At 41.0% G+C, this 18,215-nt stretch overlaps 1 protein-coding gene and 1 pseudogene across 1 annotated transcript in view; one reads left to right on the top strand and one right to left on the bottom strand.

Annotated features, from left to right (window-relative positions):
- Sec11a (SEC11 homolog A, signal peptidase complex subunit) overlaps positions 1-18,215 on the bottom strand; it is a 41,850-nt gene that overhangs the window by 15,736 nt on the left and 7,899 nt on the right. The window contains exons 3-4 of the mRNA XM_045146108.1: positions 8,366-8,475; positions 917-1,066 (exon numbers count right to left, since the gene is read on the bottom strand). Of these exons, the coding sequence (XP_045002043.1) occupies positions 917-1,066; positions 8,366-8,475 (260 nt within the window). The remainder of the gene's footprint in view (positions 1-916; positions 1,067-8,365; positions 8,476-18,215) is intronic.
- Positions 2,179-2,277, top strand: LOC123459709 (annotated as a pseudogene).

Consider the following 18,215-nt stretch of genomic DNA (forward strand, 5'->3'; position numbering starts at 1 on the left):
AACCTAAACACTCCCTAACTCTCATAATCTTCCTTCCTTCTTTCATTTATGCATTATTATATTATTATTTTTTGTTTTGTTTTTTCGAGGTAGAGTTTCACTCTAGCCCAGGCTGACCTAATTTTCATCATGTAGTCTCAGGGTGGCCTTGAATTCATGCCTCTGCCTCCTGAGTGCTGGGATTAAAGGCATGTGCCACCATGCCTGGCTATGCATTAATTTTTGACATAGGGTCTCATGTAGCTCAGGCTGGTCTCACGCTTTCTATGTAATCAAGGGTAATCTTGAACTCCTGACCCTCCTGCTTCCACCTCTCAAGTGCTAGAATTACAGGATAGTGCAGCCAGGATTGTTTGTTTGTTTGTTTTCCCTTTCTTTTAAAATTCAGGGTTAGGGATTGAACCTAAGGCTTCATGCATACTAGTCAAGTACTCTAGTACCTGAGCTATATATCCTCAGTCCTCTTTCATAATTTTTATCTATCAAAATTAAGCAATGCAGAAGCTGGAGAGATAAGCCACTGGTGAAGAGTGCTTCCAGAATAAGCATGAGGGCTTGAGGGTGGCCTGAGACTGCTGGAGTTGGATTCCCTTAGCATCCACGTGAACAGCTGGCCACAGTCATTCATGTGGGTAACCCTAGTCCTGTGGGAAGCAAAGACCAGAGAATCACTGGGGCTCATGAAAAAGCGAAGATCTACTATCAGTGAGAGATTTTATCTCAAGGACACAAGCGGATTAGTGATGAAAGGGACACCTGATGTTCTCCTCTGGCCTCCGTGGAGACACTCCATCTGCACACATGTGCATATACCACACAAATGACATACACACATATGCAAAAAAAAAAAAAATTAAACACTGCAAGCACTAAACCAAAACTTTTAGAAAGTGGGTAAGATAAAGTTGACACATACTTTTCATGAATCTTCAAGACTCGATGAACTATAGGAATCTCTCTTCCTTCTATCCTAAAAACAACAATTTCTCCCACTCGTATAGGATCTTCAACCCGATTTGTTAGAAAAAGAAGATCTCCTCTATGAAATGCAGGTTCCATGCTGCCACTGGGAAAGAAAGAATAGCAAAAAAACCCAAAACTTAAGATATTCCACAATGTGATCAAAAGTACCAATATACCTTTGTGGTATACTTTACATTTAAGAACTCCCATCACCATACATTAGTACTTTTCTCAAAATACAGGTTTCTTTAAACTTATTTTTTTCTTTGAGACAGAGTCTCAACCTGTAGCTTAGGCTAAACTAGAATTCACCATGTAGCTTACTCAGGCTGTCCTCAAGCTCATGGTAATCCTTCTGCCTCAACCTCCCAAGTACTGAGATTTACATGGGTGTTCCACCACACCCAGCTAGGTTTCCCTAAATTAATAAGAGGTTTTTGTAGTTTTTAGACCTTGGTAAGTAGTTACATTTCAAGCATTGCTATTCAAAGAAGCCTAAGTCTTGAAAAGGGCAGTGCTACTAATTCCTTAACCTTTTAAAATCTCAAATGACAAACAGCATATAAAAGAATGAACTTTAAAAATACTGCCCTTGTTCTCACTTCATCTGAAACCACTACGCATATTCAAATATTCAAATGAGAAGTGGATCATCTGCTGCCATTTATAAAGATACAGGCCAAGATGACCTTACAGGTCCAACCCGCTGTGGAGGAAAACAACTCATTAAGTCAAAAAAAAAAAAAAACAGCTACAGAGATAACATTTGTTTTATCAATTTATTCATTTTAAAAAGAGAAATAAGAAAGACAGACTAGAGATCATTATTATAAGAATTTCAGAACAAAGCAGTCCATTTTACGGTTTTAAAAAGTGAGAAAATAAGAGCTCTAATAAGAAGAAAACAGGCAGGTAATAAAAGTTAAAACCAATAACATCAAAGCACAAACATATTTGTTTGAAGGCTCTAGTCCCTCTCTATGTAAAGGAGTAATATCTGTCACTGGTTCTTAAATTTTGCTGTACATTGAAATAACCTACGCAACTTGTAAACAATCCTCAAGATGAAGTCATATGCCAAATCATTCACATCAGAAAGTCAGGGAAGGGGAGGCAGACATCATTGGCTCCCCAGTAATTCCAGTGGAAAGTAAGATTTGGAAATGGCAAAGAACATGGATCTTTTGTTTGTTTGTTAATAAGCAAACTGAATGCTTGCTTCAGCAGCACATATACTAAAATTGGAACACAGAAAAGATTAGCATGGCCTTGCATAAGGATGACATGCAAATTTGTGAAGCGCTCCGTATGTTTGTCAATCAAAAAATTAATCAATTAATTTAAAAACAACCAAAAAAATAAAAAATAAATAAACAGTACAAGGTGGTGCATGCATCTGGAGTTCATTTGCAATGGCTGGAGGCTCTGGTGGGCCAATTCTCTCACTACCTGCCTCTTTCTCTCTCTGTCACTTTCAAACAAATAAACAAATAAATAAAGAAAAAAAAAAAACCGAAAAATGATTGAGAAGATAGACCGGAAGACCACCTTTTCAGGTTACTACCACAAATGAATAACTTAGTAACCATTAAAAGTGTTATTTAAAACTCTCTGTGAGTCCTGCCTCAAAAAAAAAAAAAAAAAAGTGGGGGAGGGTGGAGGCTGAAAGAGTGATTTTGCCTCAAAAAAGAACTCTGTAAGGCTGAAATAGAGCCTATATCTTACTAGTACAGTACTTGTCTAGCATGAGCTGGCCTGCAATAAAACACAAAATAAAACACATACAAAAAAAAGAAAAAAGAAACTGAGCCAGGGATGGTGGCGCACGCCTTTGATCCCAGCACTGGGGAGGCAGAGGGAGAAGGATCACCCTGAGTTCGAGGCCACTCTGAGACTCCATAGTGAATCCCAGGTCAATCTGGGTTAGAGTGAGACCCTACCTTGAAAAAACAAAAAATAAAAAATAAAAATAAAAAAGGGGGGAGGGCACAGAGATGACTCAGCAGTTAAAGGTGCTGGCTTGGAAAGTCCAACGACCTGGGCTCGATTCCTCAGTACCCACATAAACACAGATGCACAGGATGGTGTATGCATCTGGAGTTTGTCTGCAGTGGCAGGAGACCCTGGAGCACCTGTACTCTCTCTCAAATAATACTAATAAAAAAATTTATAGAACTAGAGAGATAGCTGAGCGGTTAAGGCCCTTGTCTGCATAGCCAAAGGACCCAGATTTGATTCATCAGCACCCACATAAAGTCAGACGTACAAGGTGGCACATGTGTCTATAGTTTGTTTGCAGTGCCTAGAGGCTCTACATGCCCATTCTTTCTTTCTTTATCTGCCTTTCTCTCTCTCTCAAATAAATGAATAAATAAATAAATAAATGAATAAATAAAATACTTTAAAATATTTGAGCTAGGCCTGGTGGTGCATGACTTTAATCCCAGCACTCAGGTGGCAGAGGTAGGCAGACTGCTATAAGTTTGAGGCTACCCTGAGACTACATAATGAATTGCAGGTCAGCAGGCAAGACCATACCTTGAAAAAACAAATAAATAAATAAATTATAAACAGGGATATATAGGCAAATAGAAAGGAGAAAAAAATAAGGGAGAGGATGTGTGCACAAAATCATCTCAACTACATAACATATATGTGAAAAAGACAGTGAAATGTTAATAGTGATTATATTTCAGAACTAAAATGACAGTTTCAATTAGAGTTTTTGGTATGTTTCCAACATTTCTTACAATGAAAATATTAATTCTCTCTCTCTTTTTTTTGTTTATTCTTTTTATTTATTTATTTGAGAGTGACAGAGAAAGAGGCAGGTAGAGAGAGAGAGAGAGCACTGCAGACGAACTCCAGATGCATGCGCCCCCTTATGCATCTGGCTAATGTGGGTCCTGGGGAGTTGAGCCTCAAACCGGGGTCCTTAGGCTTCACAGGCAAGTGCTTAACCACTAAGCCATCTCTCCAGCCCAAGAGAGAATAGTTTTTAACAGAGTTCTCTTATAAAGGCATTTCTTTAAAGGTCATTACAATAGCCCACGCAGGATAAATGCCAAATGCCTGAAATAGAACAACAAGAAAAAAGTAAAGAGAGGGAGGAAAAACAAATTTGGTGGCAAATTAGGTACAGCAGAATCAAGAATAACTACTAGGGGGCTGGAGAGATGGCTTAGTGGTTAAGCGCTTGCCTGTGAAGCCTAAGGACCCCGGTTCGAGGCTCAATTCCCCAGGACCCACGTTAGCCAGATGCACAAGGGGGCACATGCGTCTAGAGTTCGTTTGCAGTGGCTGGAGGCCCTGGCATGCCCATTCTCTCTCTCCCCATCTGCCTCTTTCTCTCTCTGTCGCTCTCAAATAAATAAGTAAAATAAAAAAAAAATTTTAAAAAAGATAACTACTAGGGCTGGAGATATGGCTCAGTGGTTAAGGCACCTGCTTGCAAAGCCTGACCACCTGGATTTTTTTCCCCAGTACCCACATAAAACCAGATGCACAAAGTGGAACATGCATCTGGAGTTCACTTGCTATGGCCCTCGAGTGCCCATCCTCTCTCTCTCCTTGTAAATAAATACATAAATATTTTTAAAAAATACTTTATTTATTTGAGAGAGAAAGGAAGAGGCAGATAAAGAGAATGGGCATGCCAGGGCCTCCAGCCACTGCAAATGAACTCCAGACACATGCGGCCCCCTCGTGCATCTGGCTTATGTGGGTCCTGGGGAATTGAACAGTGGTCCCTATGCTTAGCAGACAAACCTCTTAACCACTAAGCCATTTCCCCAGTCCAATAAAAATATATTTTTTAAAAGGGCAGGCTGCGGCACCACAGTGCTTGACAGAGGAGTGTTTAGCACTGAAACATCTCTATCACACCTTCCAAGGTTCAGGGTCCATTGTTGAAGAGGAGGCGGAAAGAATGAAAGAGCCAAAGGAAGGGTAGGACTCTTTACAATATGCTCCTCAAGACACAAAATGGCCTGGATATCCATGACCTCACAGTACCTGACACTATCTACACAAGACCATCATAAGAAGAGGAAAAGATAATGACATCAAAATAGAAGAGAGCCTGATGGAGAGAAGGAGGGGATATGATGGACAGTGGAGTTTCAAAGGGGAAAGTGGGGGGAGGGAGGGAATTACCATGGGTTATTGCCTATAATTATGAATAATGTCAATAAAAAAAATTTAAATAAAAAAAGGCTTGGCATGGTGGTGCGTGCCTTTAATCCCTGCACTCAGGTGGCAGAGGCAGGAGGATCACTGTGAGTTTGAGGCCAGCCTGAGACTACATAGTAAATTCCAGGTTAGCCTAGGCGAAAGCAAGACCACATCTCAACATCCTCCTCAAAAAAAAGAATTACTCCTAGTTTTCAACACTGGTAATTGTGCAAAGGCAGTGATGGTCATAGAAATAGGAGGTTAAACTGCCATCACTTTTTAAAAATTACATTTATTTATTTGCAAGCACACAGAGAAAGGGAGAGAGAGAGAGAGAGAGAGAAACAGTAGAAACAGTATGAGTACCCTTGAGTCTCTTACCCCTGCAAATGAACTCCAGATACATACAACACTTTGTGCATCTGGCTTTACAACCAAGCACCTTTAACTACTGAACCATCTCCACAGACCTCCATCATTTTTTTTTTTTAATGAGAACAGATTTCACTGTGTTTATATACCATAGTTTCTTCATCTGTTCATTAGGCTATTTCTATTTCTTGGCTGCAAAATAAATAAATAAATAAAATATTTAAAAAATTGGGCTGGAGAGACGGCTTAGCGGTTAAGCGCTTGCCTGTGAAGCCTAAGGACCCCGGTTCGAGGCTCGGTTCCCCAGGTCCCACGTTAGCCAGATGCACAAGGGGGCGCACGCGTCTGGAGTTCGTTTGCAGAGGCTGGAAGCCCTGGTGCGCCCATTCTCTCTCTCTCCCTCTATCTGTCTTTCTCTCTGTGTCTGTGGCTCTCAAATAAATAAATAAATAAAATTTAAAAAAAATTAAAAAAATATATAAACAGGGCTGGAGAGATGGCTTTGTAGTTAAAGCATTTGCCTACAAAGCCAAAGGACCCAGGTTCAACTCCCCAGGACCCATGTGAGCCAGATGCACATGGGACACATGAGTCTGGAGTTCCTAACATGCTCATTCTCTCCATCTGCCTGTTTCTCTATCAAATAAATACACAAAAATAAAATAAGCCAGGCATGATGGTTTGCCTTCGATCCCAGCACTTGGGAGGCAGGGGTAGGAAGATCGCTAAGTACACAGTGAATTCCAGGTCAGCCTAGATATATAACGTATATATAGAAAAACAGTTTTAAGAAGAGGAACTGTCAGAGAAAGGAAATTTATGGGGCTGGGGAGATGGCTCAGCAGTTAAAGGTACTTGCTTGTAAAGCCTAGTGGCCAGGGTTCAATTCCCCACTACCTACATAAAGCCAGGTGCATAATACAGCACATGTATCTGGAGTTCACCTGCAGTAGCAAGAGGCCCTGGCGCACCCATTCCCTCATAGACAGACATATAAACACTCTCAAAAATATTATATAGATACAGATATAGATGATATAGATATAGTTTTGTTTACTTGAGATAGGGTCTCACTCTAGCCAGGAGGACCTGAAATTCACTATGTATTCTCAGGGAGGCCTCAAACTCCCAGCAATCCTCCTACCTCTTCTTGCCAATCATACCTCAATACAGTGATTAAGAAAAGAGAGTGGAATTTCAAAGGAGAAAGTGTGGGGGAAGGAGGGAATTAACATGGGATTTTTTTTATATAATCATGGAAAATACTAATAAAAAAAAAGTACTACTAAAAAAAAAAAAAAAGAGAGTGAACTGGGCATGGTGACATCAGCCTTTAATCCCAGCACTTGGGAGGAAGAGGTAGGAGGATCACTGTGAGTTCAAGGCCACCCTGAGACTACATAACGAATTCCAGGTCAGCCTGGGCTAGAGCCAAGCCCTACCTTAAAAAAAAAAAAAAAAAAAAAAAAAAACTGGAAAAGACAGTGAGAAGCCAGTTGTGGTGGCACACTTCTTGAACCCCAGCACTCAAGAGGGAAGAGGTAGGAGTATTGCTGTGAAATCAAGACCAGCCTGGGACTACAGAATAAGTTTCAGGTCAGCATGGGCTAGAATGAGACCCTACCTTGAAACCAACTTCCCCCAAAAGAATGAGTGACCTACTACTATCAGCATTCTAGGTAACGCTCATGATTCTATTTGCTTTATATTATCTCCTTATAAAGGGTTTGAGATGTTACAAAATCAAACTCAAACAAGACAGACTATAATGGTTCAATTAAATATTCAAGTAGTAATTTTCCAAAAATGAGTTACTAAATTAGGTTTTACAATCACTAAGATTATGTGACCAAAGACAAGGAAGGAAGCAAAGATGGGGGAAAAGTTCAGCACTATTTGTCACCTTGGGAGGGTGTTAATACCTTCAAAATTCTTGAAGTCTACATTAGAAATGATATTTAAAGGTCAACAAAAAATATGGAAGCCATTAGTGATGCTTTTGTATTAGCACCAAGGATGTGATGCAAGAAAACTATTTTGTGGCAGCACTATACAATATAATAAACAAATAATTATATTTCAGTCTTGATGTATCAAAGTAAGGAATAGAAGACAGAATGTTAGCAAAATAAAGTACAGTGACACACTTTTTTTTTTTGAGGTAGGGTCTCACTCTAGCTCAGTCTGACTTGGAATTCACTCTACATTCTCAGGGTGGCCTCAAACTCACAGTGATCCTCCTACCTCTGCCTCCTGAGTGCTGGGATTAAAGGCATGGGCCACCACGCCCGGCCAGTGATACACTTTTTAAAAAGACAGGGTCTCATGTAGTCCAGAATGGCCTTGGACTCACTATGTAGCTGAAGCTGACTTTGACCTTCCGAACCTCCTGGGATTATAGGCATGAGCCACCATATATACCCAACACATAAAAACCTTTTAAGAGAAAGGACATGAGTCCTTTGGAGTTTTGAATGGGAGTACCTCACAAAGTAAGACTTCCTCATAATTAATTAGTAACTAATTTCCTTCAAGGTTTCTTCTAAGTAACAGTTTTTGTTGTTTTCCAAGGCAGGGTCTCATTTTAGCCCAGGCTGGGGCTGGAGGGATGGCTTAGTGGGTAAGGCGTTTGCCTGTAGTCCAGACTGACCTGAAACTCACTCAGTAGTCCTAGGCTAGCTTCAAACTCACCAGGATCCTCATACCTCTCCCTCCCAAGTGCTAGGATTAAAGGTGTGCACCACCATGCCTGGCAAGTAATAGTTCTTAAAGGACTGGTTTAACAATTATTCAGTATCTCAATTTTTCTCCCAAATAATCCCATGCAATTCCATGTCTTGAAAAGAAAAAATGTTACCTGAGCACCACTACAATTGGACTTTCACTTCCAGTTATTACCATTAACCCCTTCCAGATCATTAGTGCAGAGGAGACAATCATTCCAAAATTTAGGACTTGATAATACAGCTGTAAGAACAAAAGAGAAGAAATCAGATCCACCAATATCCCCCACTCAGGAAAGCAAGCAAGTGCCTTTAACAGCTGAGCCATCTCCCCAGCCCCACACCTAGGAAAGCAAATGACAGCATTATCAAATTAAAAGTATCAAGCAATACTACATAGTGATGCACACGTGCCAGTGATCCCAGTACTTCAGAGGCAGAGGTCAGAGGATCACAAGTTCTAGGTCATTTCTCCACTACATAGTGAGTTCTAGGCCAACCTGAGCTACATGAGATCCTGTTCTCAAAGCAAATAGTAAGTTTCAAGTAGTAGCTGGCTTTGGTGGCTAATGCTTGTAATCACAGCATTAGGGTGGCGGGGATGGGGGGGGTGAGACTGAAACAGGCCAGGCTGTCCTACAGCATGAGACCCTATCACAAAAACTCGAAACAATAAAAGCTTCAAGTAGTAGTATTTTTTTTTAATTTTTTAAAATTTATTTATTTGAGAGCGACAGACACAGAGAGAAAGACAGAGGAAGAGAGAGAGAATGGGTGCGCCAGGGCTTCCAGCCTCTGCAAACGAACTCCAGACGCGTGCACCCCCTTGTGCATCTGGCTAACGTGGGACCTGGGGAACCGAGCCTCGAACTGGGGTCCTTAGGCTTCACAGGCAAGCGCTTAACCGCTAAGCCATCTCTCCAGCCCAAGTAGTAGTATTTTTTAAAATAATTTTTTAACTTTTTAAAATTTGAGATACAGACAGAGACAGAATGGGTGTGCCAGGGCCTCTAGCCACTGCAAATGAACTCCAAAAGCATGTGCTGCCTTGTGCACCTGGCTTACATGTGTCCTGGGGAATGGAACCTGGATCCTTAGGCTTCATAGGCAAGTACCTTAACCACTAAGCTGTCTCACTAGCCCTCAAGTAGTATTCTTAGGACAGCAAGTCTTCAGACATTTTTTTTTTTTTTTTTGAGACAGGGTCTTACAATAGCGAAGGTTGGCCTTGAATTCCCTGTGTAGCTAGGCTGACCTTAAACTTCTAATCCTTCTGCTAGACTTCCCAACTGCTAGGATTACAGGTGTGTGCTATCTTTTACTTTCTGCTCTGTTCTGCTAAGGCATTCTTTTTAAAATTTATTTATTTATTGAGCTGGGCTTGGTGGCACACATGGTGGCAGCAATCCAGCACTCAGAGACAGACTACATAGAGAATTCTAGGCCAGCCTGGGTTAGAGCAAGACCCTACCTTAACCCCCCCCCCAAATAAATCTTCATTTATTTGCATGTGTGCCTGGTTCTCATGGAATTGAATGCCTGTCCACCTTTATTTATTCTTTAAAAGACACTTTTATTTTTATTATTAGAGACAGAGAGAGGGAGACAGTGAGTGAGAATGGGCATGCCAGGGCTTCTAGCCACTTCAAACTCCAGACACATGTACCACCATGTGCATCTGGCTTACATGGGACCTGGAGAATCAAACCTGGGTCCTTAGGCTTTGCAGGCAAACACCTTAACTGCTAAGCCATCTCTCCAGCCCACCTGCCCAGCTTCATGTGCATAGGTGGGGAATTGAATCCAAGCCAGCAGACTTTGCAAACAAGCATCTCTAACTGCTAAGCCATCTCGCTAGGCCCTGCCGACAGCGCTATGGGGGGTGTGTGTGCGTGTGTGCGTGTGTGTGTGTGTGTGTGTGTGTGTGTGTAATATAAAGTCTATAATAAATCAACATTCTAGAACAGCACACCTTTTACCCAATGTACTATCCTCTATTTTGTTTGCTAAAAACACTAGTTATATATCGAAATATTTTCAGAATCTTCTGTTTCATTTGGGTTTCATTACCACTGAAACTCAAATTCAATTACACCCACACAATACACAGCCAACAGTACCCTCCTTGAACTCTTCTAATACTTAATTTTCTTTCTTTTTTTTTTTTTTTTTGTTTTTTGGTTTTTCGAGGTAGGGTCTCACTCTGGTCCAGGCTGACCTGGAATTAACTCTGTAGTCTCAGGGTGGCCTTGAACTCACAGCGATCCTCCTACCTCTGCCTCCCCACTGCTGGGATTAAAGGCATGCGCCACCACGCCCAGCATAATACTTAATTTTCTACAGAATGTCTCCTTTCATAAGTATGTAATAGTCAACATTTAATAATACATCCCATCTTGAGAGTTGGGAAAACATTCAGAGAGAATAGTTTTTTTTTTTTTTTATTTGAGAGCGACAGACACAGAGAGAAAGACAGATACAGGGAGAGAGAGAGAATGGGCGCGCCAGGGCTTCCAGCCTCTGCAAACGAACTCCAGATGCGTGCGCCCCCTTGTGCATCTGGCTAACGTGGGACCTGGGGAACTGAGCCTCAAACCGGGGTCCTTAGGCTTCACAGGCAAGCGCTTAACTGCTAAGCCATCTCTCCAGCCCAAGAGAGAATAGTTTTTAACAGAGTTCTACAGCTTGTCATTCATAGTCAAGAAATGAAGGCCAGGGGCTGGGTCGATGGCTTCAGATCCCCAGCATCCACATAAATGCCAAGTGGTGGTATGTATCTGTAATCCTAGTGTCTGGGAAGTGGGGACAGGTAAGCTGGTTGGCTAGATTAGTGACCTGCCCTGTCTCAATAAATATGGTGAATAGCAACTAAGGAAGACACCTGACTCAACCTCTGGCTTCTGCATATACATACACAGAGAGAAATTGAAGACCAGACTTATGTTTTGTGAAATTTTCAATACTTCACAAACTACGGAACTTATGACTTGAATAAGCAGATACAATCAATACCAGAAAGGCATTCCAATTGAGAAAAATAATGCAAGTGTGGTGGCCAAGAATGGAAAAGTGGGTAAAAGTAGAGAAGATGAGTAGATAACAAGATAAATTGTTTAAGGAATGAAAGAACACTACCAGAAATTACTGGAAGAAATATGGCAAATGATATTAAGTTTAGATTATAGAGAGCCTTAAATGTAGGACCAATAATATGGGCCCCCAAAACATACATAATATAATTTAATGTATACAAACAAAAGTTTTAAAGTGTGTGCACTTTTTGTTTGTTTGTTTTTTTTTTGAGGTAGGGTCGCACTCTAGCCCAGGAAGACCTGGAATTCACTATGTAGTCTCAGAGTGGCCTCGAACTCATGGTGATCCTCCTACCTCTGCCTCCCAAGTGCTGGGATTAAAAGCATGCAGCACCACCATGCCCAGCTTAAAATGTGCACACTTTAATTTTTTTATATATTTATTTCAAACTAAGCATGGTGGCTTGCATCAGTTATCCCAGCACTTAGAAGGCAGAGGCTGGAGGACCATCACAAGTTCAAGGCCAGTCTTGACTACATAGCAAGTTTCAAGAGGGTATACATGGAGATTTCTGACTCAAGCAAAACAAAAACAAAGTAATTCAATTTCCAGCACTTACTGACTAAATAAATAAAGCATATTGACATTCTGTAATAGTCTCAGTCTCTTCAATGTTCTCTGACCTCCACATGTCTTCTATGGCATGTGCATGTCCACACTGCCACATGAACATGTTCACACACACATGAACACACACATGAATAATAATAATTTTAAAACTTTGAGGGCTGGAGAGATGGCTCAGCAGTTAAGGCACTTGGGCGTTAACGTCTAACAACCCAAGTTCAATTTCCCAGTAACCGCATAAAGCCTAACGTACAAAGTAGTATATGCATCTGAAGTCCGTCTGCAGTGTCTACAGGCCATGGTGTGTCCTTTTTGGCTCTCTTTCTCTCTGCTGACAGGGTGGTGCATGCTTTTAATTCCAGCACTCGGAAGGCAGAGGCCAAGGTTGGAGGAACGCCATGAGTTTGAGGCCACCTGAGACTACATAGTGATTTCCAGATGAGCCTAGAGGCTAGAGTGAGACCCTACCTTGAACCAAAAAAAAAAAAAGTCATGGGTAAAAAAAATTTTTTGAGACATAGATTTATATAGCCCCAGTTGGCCTCAAATTCCCTATGTAACCAGAGAACGTATCTGATCTTCTTGCCTCTACTTCCCTAGTGCTTGAATTATAGGCATGCACCACCATGCCTGGTTTTATTAGGTGCAAAGATTGAACCTAGAACTTTGTTCATGCTAGTCATTAATTCTATCAAATGAGCTATATCCCTGGGCCAAGAATGTTCTCTACTAGAAAGGATTAGAGAGACCTAATAACCAAATGTAACATATCGTTTTTGAATCCTGACTCAAATAACAAAAATTATAAAAGGATTCTCAACTATAAAAGATATTTTGAGCCAGGCGTGGTGGTGCATGCCTTTAATCCCAGCACTTGGGAGGCAGAGGTAGGAGGATCACTATGAGTTCGAGGCCACCTTGAGACTACATAGTGAATTCCAGGTCAGCCTGGACTACACTGAAGCCCTATCTCGAAAAAAAAAAGATATTTTAAGTCAGGAGTAGTGGCATGTCTATAATCCTAGTGATAAGTGATTAGTAGCAAGACAGCCCCACTCCAAAGGCAGTTGGTTAGGGGCAATGGCTCAAAAGAACATAAAATATTAACTTGCCCTGGAAAGAGAGGAGGGCAACTATAGTCAGTAAACTGAAATCTAAAAGGCCCTGATTAATCAAGAAGCCTGCCTAATACCACCAGCCCTTTGTTCTTTTTACCTCCTGGTTCTTTCTCCTCCTTGAAACTTTTTGGTAATCCCTATGACTTTTTCTGAACCTGTGCTTTTCCATCTAACCCATCATCTACCAAGCAGAGTTCCCCATATACACTTAAACTAACCTATCAGGCTCATCCCAACTTGACGCCTAATTTCCAAACCCATCAGGCTCACTCTCTGCATAAAAATCTCAGGTGAATACTACCTTGGCAATCCTTTCTGGGACCCTCCCTGTTGTAGAGAGCTCTTACTTTATTTTCCTCTTCTCAATAAAACCTTGCTTGTTCATGCTTGTCATTCTTTGTGACTGTGACATAATGAACTCAACTCTTACTCAGGGAATCAGTAACACCAACATTCTGGAGGCTGAGGCAGTATGGTGAGTTTCAAAGCTAGCCTGGGCTACAGAGTGAGTTTGCGACCATGCATGGCTACAGAGAGATCCTGTCTCAAAAATACGAACAAAGGGATCAGGCTGGAGAGATGCTTAGCAGTTAAAGTCCTTGCCTGCAAAGCCTAAGGACTAAGATTCTACTCCCCAGAGCCACATAAGCCAGATGCTCAAGGTCACACATGGGTACAAGGTGTTGCACACATATGAAGTTTGATTGCAGTGGCTAGAGGCCCTGGCATGCCAGTTCTCTCATAAAAAAGAACAAAGGGGTTGGGGTGTTGGCTCAGCAGTTAAAGGTGCTTGCCTGCAAAACCAAAGGTCCCAGGTTCAATTCCCAGGATCCAGGTAAGCCAGAGGCACAAAGTGGCGCATATATCTGGAGTTCATCTGCAGTGGCTGGAGGCACTGGTGCCCTTTTTTCTTTCTCAAAATAAAAATAAATAAAAGCATAGCAACCTGGGTTCAATTCCCTAGTATCCACATAAAGCCAGATGCACAAAGTGGTACATACATCTAGAGTTTGTTTGCAGAGGCTAGAGGTCCTGGAGTGCCCATTCATTCTCACTCCCACATGCACTCTCTCTCATCTCTCTGCCTACAAATAAAATAAAATACTTAAAAAAGTATCTAGAAACATGTGTACATACACCACACACTTATACATGGGAAGAAAAAAAATTAAAACTACAGCACAGATGTGGGCATGGAACTCACTGGCCTGTGTCTTCTTCCCACTACATCTTTAAAGCTAGTGTGAAATGGAACAGAATGGTGTCCAGTTATCAAAGGGTTATCTCAACTCCAAATCTACCTTTCCTGCCAAGCTGAATCCTATGAACATTCTCCTTTGCCAGATGGATTAATGAGGTCAGGCTTAATCTTTTTTCTGGGCGGGGGGGGGCTGAGAGGTAAGCTCTCACTCTAGCCCAGGCTGACCTGGAACTCACTCTAGTTCCAGGCGGTCTCAAACTCACAGCAATACTCCTACTTCTGCCTCCCAAGTGCCGGGATTAAGGGTGTGCGCTACCATGCCCAGCTGACATCAGGCTTATTAATAAAGAGTGTTGAAGGGCCAGTACAAGGTTACAGAGGAAGGGGCTTCTCTGGGTTCGAGTGTTGTTTTATTCTACACAGTAGCCAGTGTACGTGCATGAAGGAGGGCCTGGTAGTACTTGCTTTAATGACCATCAGATAGCCTCCAGCTCCAACAGACCCACTGACAAACTTCTCGACCTCCTTAGGCCTCATCTGTGGAACAGTACCAGATCACTACTTTGGCAAATGTCACTTTTTAACATGTTGCATATTTTCGGCAGTAACATCCTCTCCAAAGAGGTCCAAATCTCAAGTTTAGGAGGGAACTATAGAAAGGTGATTTTTTAATTCATTTTTTCTTTGTTATCTCACCCCAGAAAGTGGGAGCTATTTTGTGAATAAGACAACTCTAGGACCCTCTTTTACACCTTTTAGTCAAGGATCTTTTACTAGGTAACAATCTTTATTAGCACAATGTTCTAAGCAACTCAGCTAACTGGCCAGCTGTGAGTTAATGATCTTTAATAGTAAATTTCCCTGTTTAATTACTGGCAAAATATGTTTTCCAAGGAATACAAATAATCATTTTTGGACTGGAGACATGGTTCAGCAGTTAAAGCGTTTGCCTGTGAAGCCTAAGGGCCTTGTCACACCCATTCTCTCTCTCCCTCTCAAAAATATGAATTAAAAAAAAATTTAGGGCTGGAGAGATGGCTCAGTGGTTAAGGCACTTGCCTATGAAGCCTAAGGACCCAGGCTTGATTCCCCAGGACCCACTAAAGCCAGATGCACGAGGTGGAGCATGCACCTGAAGTCTGTTAGCAGTGGCTGGAGGCCCTGGCATGCCCATTCTCTCTCTTGTGTGTCTGTCTCTCTTCTAGCTCTCTCTGCAAATAAATAAATAACTTTTTAAGAAAGAACTTTTGAAGATGCAGATATGGCATCTGCTATATGGCACCTAGTTCAGTGCAGCTGGGATATTAAAGTTATTTTATTTCTGTAGCTAGCATTCACTAGTCCAGGAAATGAAGGGTGGAAATGGGAAAGACTCCTCTCATTATTTACCCCACATGAGGTGCTAGTGGAATTCTGCTTCTTATGCTCATACTTTGGCACCTGCTAATTTAGAGATTTTAATTCTCAAAGGAGATACCCACCCACTTAGGGAACCCAATGGTTCTATTCAACTATAAGTTAATACTGCCACCCACTTTGGGTTCCTCATGACAGTGAATCAAAATGCAAAGAACGGGGCGACTGATTGGCTAAGTGACCAACCCAGACCATTAAGAGAGAAATCAAAGTGCTGCTACACTATGATACTGGGTAGACAGTAGAATAATATGAATACAGAGGACCTTAAGAACTGTCTTAGGTACCTGTGTAAAGGCTGGTGAAAAATACACTAATACATGTAGGACTACTTATTACATTAACCCTGCAGAAGGTCTGAGTTACCCCAATGGGCATAAAAGTATGGCCAAGTATTGATGAGAACAGCAGAAGAAAACAGCTACGACCACATGACCAATTACAGAAACAAAGGTTAAATTACATCATAAACATCTTTATGTGAACACTAACTATGATTTGAGTAGGTGTGAATAAATGCCAAGTTAACAAAAGGCAAGCTAAAGTAGCTTTGTACTTTGTTAATTTGGGTAAGCTACAACTAGGTTGTTCCCCAAATCTCCTTTCCACTATGGTTCTACATTAAATCTAGCCAAAAAGGGAAACGTGTCAAAAATTTGAAGGTGACAAGACAAGGGTGTCCACTGTCCCCACTTTTATCTAATATAGTTTTGGAAGTCTTAGCCATAGCAATAAGGCAAGAGACACACATAAAAAGGATACAAGTTGGAAAGGAAGAGATCAAGTTATCATTATTTGCAGATGACATGATTCTATACATAAAGGACCCTAAAGACTCTACTAGCAAACTGTTAGAGCTGATCAAAACCTACAGCCATGTACCAGGATACAAAATAAATACACAGAAATCAGTAGCCTTCCTATATGCTAACAACAAACACACAGAGGATGAAATCAGAGAATCACTCCCATTCACAATTGCATCAAAAAAAAAAATAAAGTACCTTGGAATAAGCCTAACCAAGGAAGTAAAGAATCTCTACAATGAGAACTTTAAAATACTCAAGCGAGAAATTGCAGAAGACACTAGGAAGTGGAAAAACATCCCTTGTTCCTGGATTAGAACAATCAACATTGTGAAAATGGCAATCTTACCTAAAGCAATCTACACATTTAATGCAATCCCTATCAAAATTCCAAAGGCATTCTTCATGGAAATAGAAAAACAATCCAAAAATTCACTTGGAATCACAAAAAACTTCGTATATCTAAAATAATACTGAGCAACAAAAATAAGGCTGGTATCACGATACCTGATTTTAACCTATACTACAGAGCCATAGTAACAAAAACAGCATGGTACTGGCACAAAAACAAGACATGTAGATCAGTGGAACAGAACAGAGGACCTAGATGTAAGCCCAAGTAGCTATAGCCACCTGACATTTGATAAAAATGCCAAAAATACTCATTGGAGAAAAGACAGCCTCTTCAGCAAATGGCGTTGGGAAAACTGGATATATATCTGTAGAAGGATGAAAATAGATTCTTCTCTCTCGCCATGCACAATAATTAAGTCCAAATGGATTAAAGACCTTAACATCAGACCGGAAACTCTGAAACTGCTAGAGGAAAAAGTAGGGGAAACCCTTCAACATATTGGTCTTGGCAAAGACTTTCTGAATACAACCCCAAATGCTCAGGCAATAAAATCACAGATTAATCACTGGGACCTCATGAAATTACAAAGATTTTACACTGCAAAGGACACAGTGAAAACAGCAAAGAGGCAACCTACAGAATGGGAAAAAAATCTTCGCCAGCTATATATCTGATAGAGGATTAATATCTAGGATACACAAAGAACTCAAAAAGTTAAATAATAAGGAATCAAACGAGCCAATCAAAAAATGGGCTATGGACCTAAATAGAGAATTCTCAAAGGAAGCAATAAGAATGGCATATAAGCATCTAAAAAAATGTTCTACGTCACTTGTCATCAGGGAAATGCAGATTAAAACTACACTGAGATTCCATCTCACTCCTGTCAGATTGGCTACCATCATGAAAACACATGATCATAAATGTTGGCAGGGATGTGGAAAAACAGGAACCCTTCTACACTGCTGGTGGGAATGCAATCTGGTCCAGCCATTGTGGAAATCAGTGTGGAGGTTCCTAAAACAGCTAAAGATTGATCTACTACCATATGACCCAGCTATAGCACTCCTAGGCATATATCCGAAGGAATCATCTTATTTCCTTAGAAGTACGTGCTCAACCATGTTTATTGCTGCTCAATTTATAATAGTTGGGAAATGGAACCAGCCTAGATGTTCCTCAACTGATGAGTGGATAATGAAGATGTGGCACTTTTATACAATGTAGTTCTACTCAGCAGTAAAGAAAAAGGAAGTTATGAAATTTGCAGAAAAATGGATGGATCTGGAAAGGATTATACTAAGTGAGGTAACCCAGGCCCAGAAAGCCAAGCACCACATGTTCTCCCTCATTTGTGGATCCTAGCTACAGATGATTGAGCTTCCATATGAGAAGGAAAATACTTAGTAGCAGAGGCCAGTAAGATAG

Source organism: Jaculus jaculus, chromosome 3 (genome assembly GCF_020740685.1).
Source record: "Jaculus jaculus isolate mJacJac1 chromosome 3, mJacJac1.mat.Y.cur, whole genome shotgun sequence".
In the NCBI taxonomy this organism is placed as follows: Eukaryota; Metazoa; Chordata; class Mammalia; order Rodentia; family Dipodidae; genus Jaculus; species Jaculus jaculus.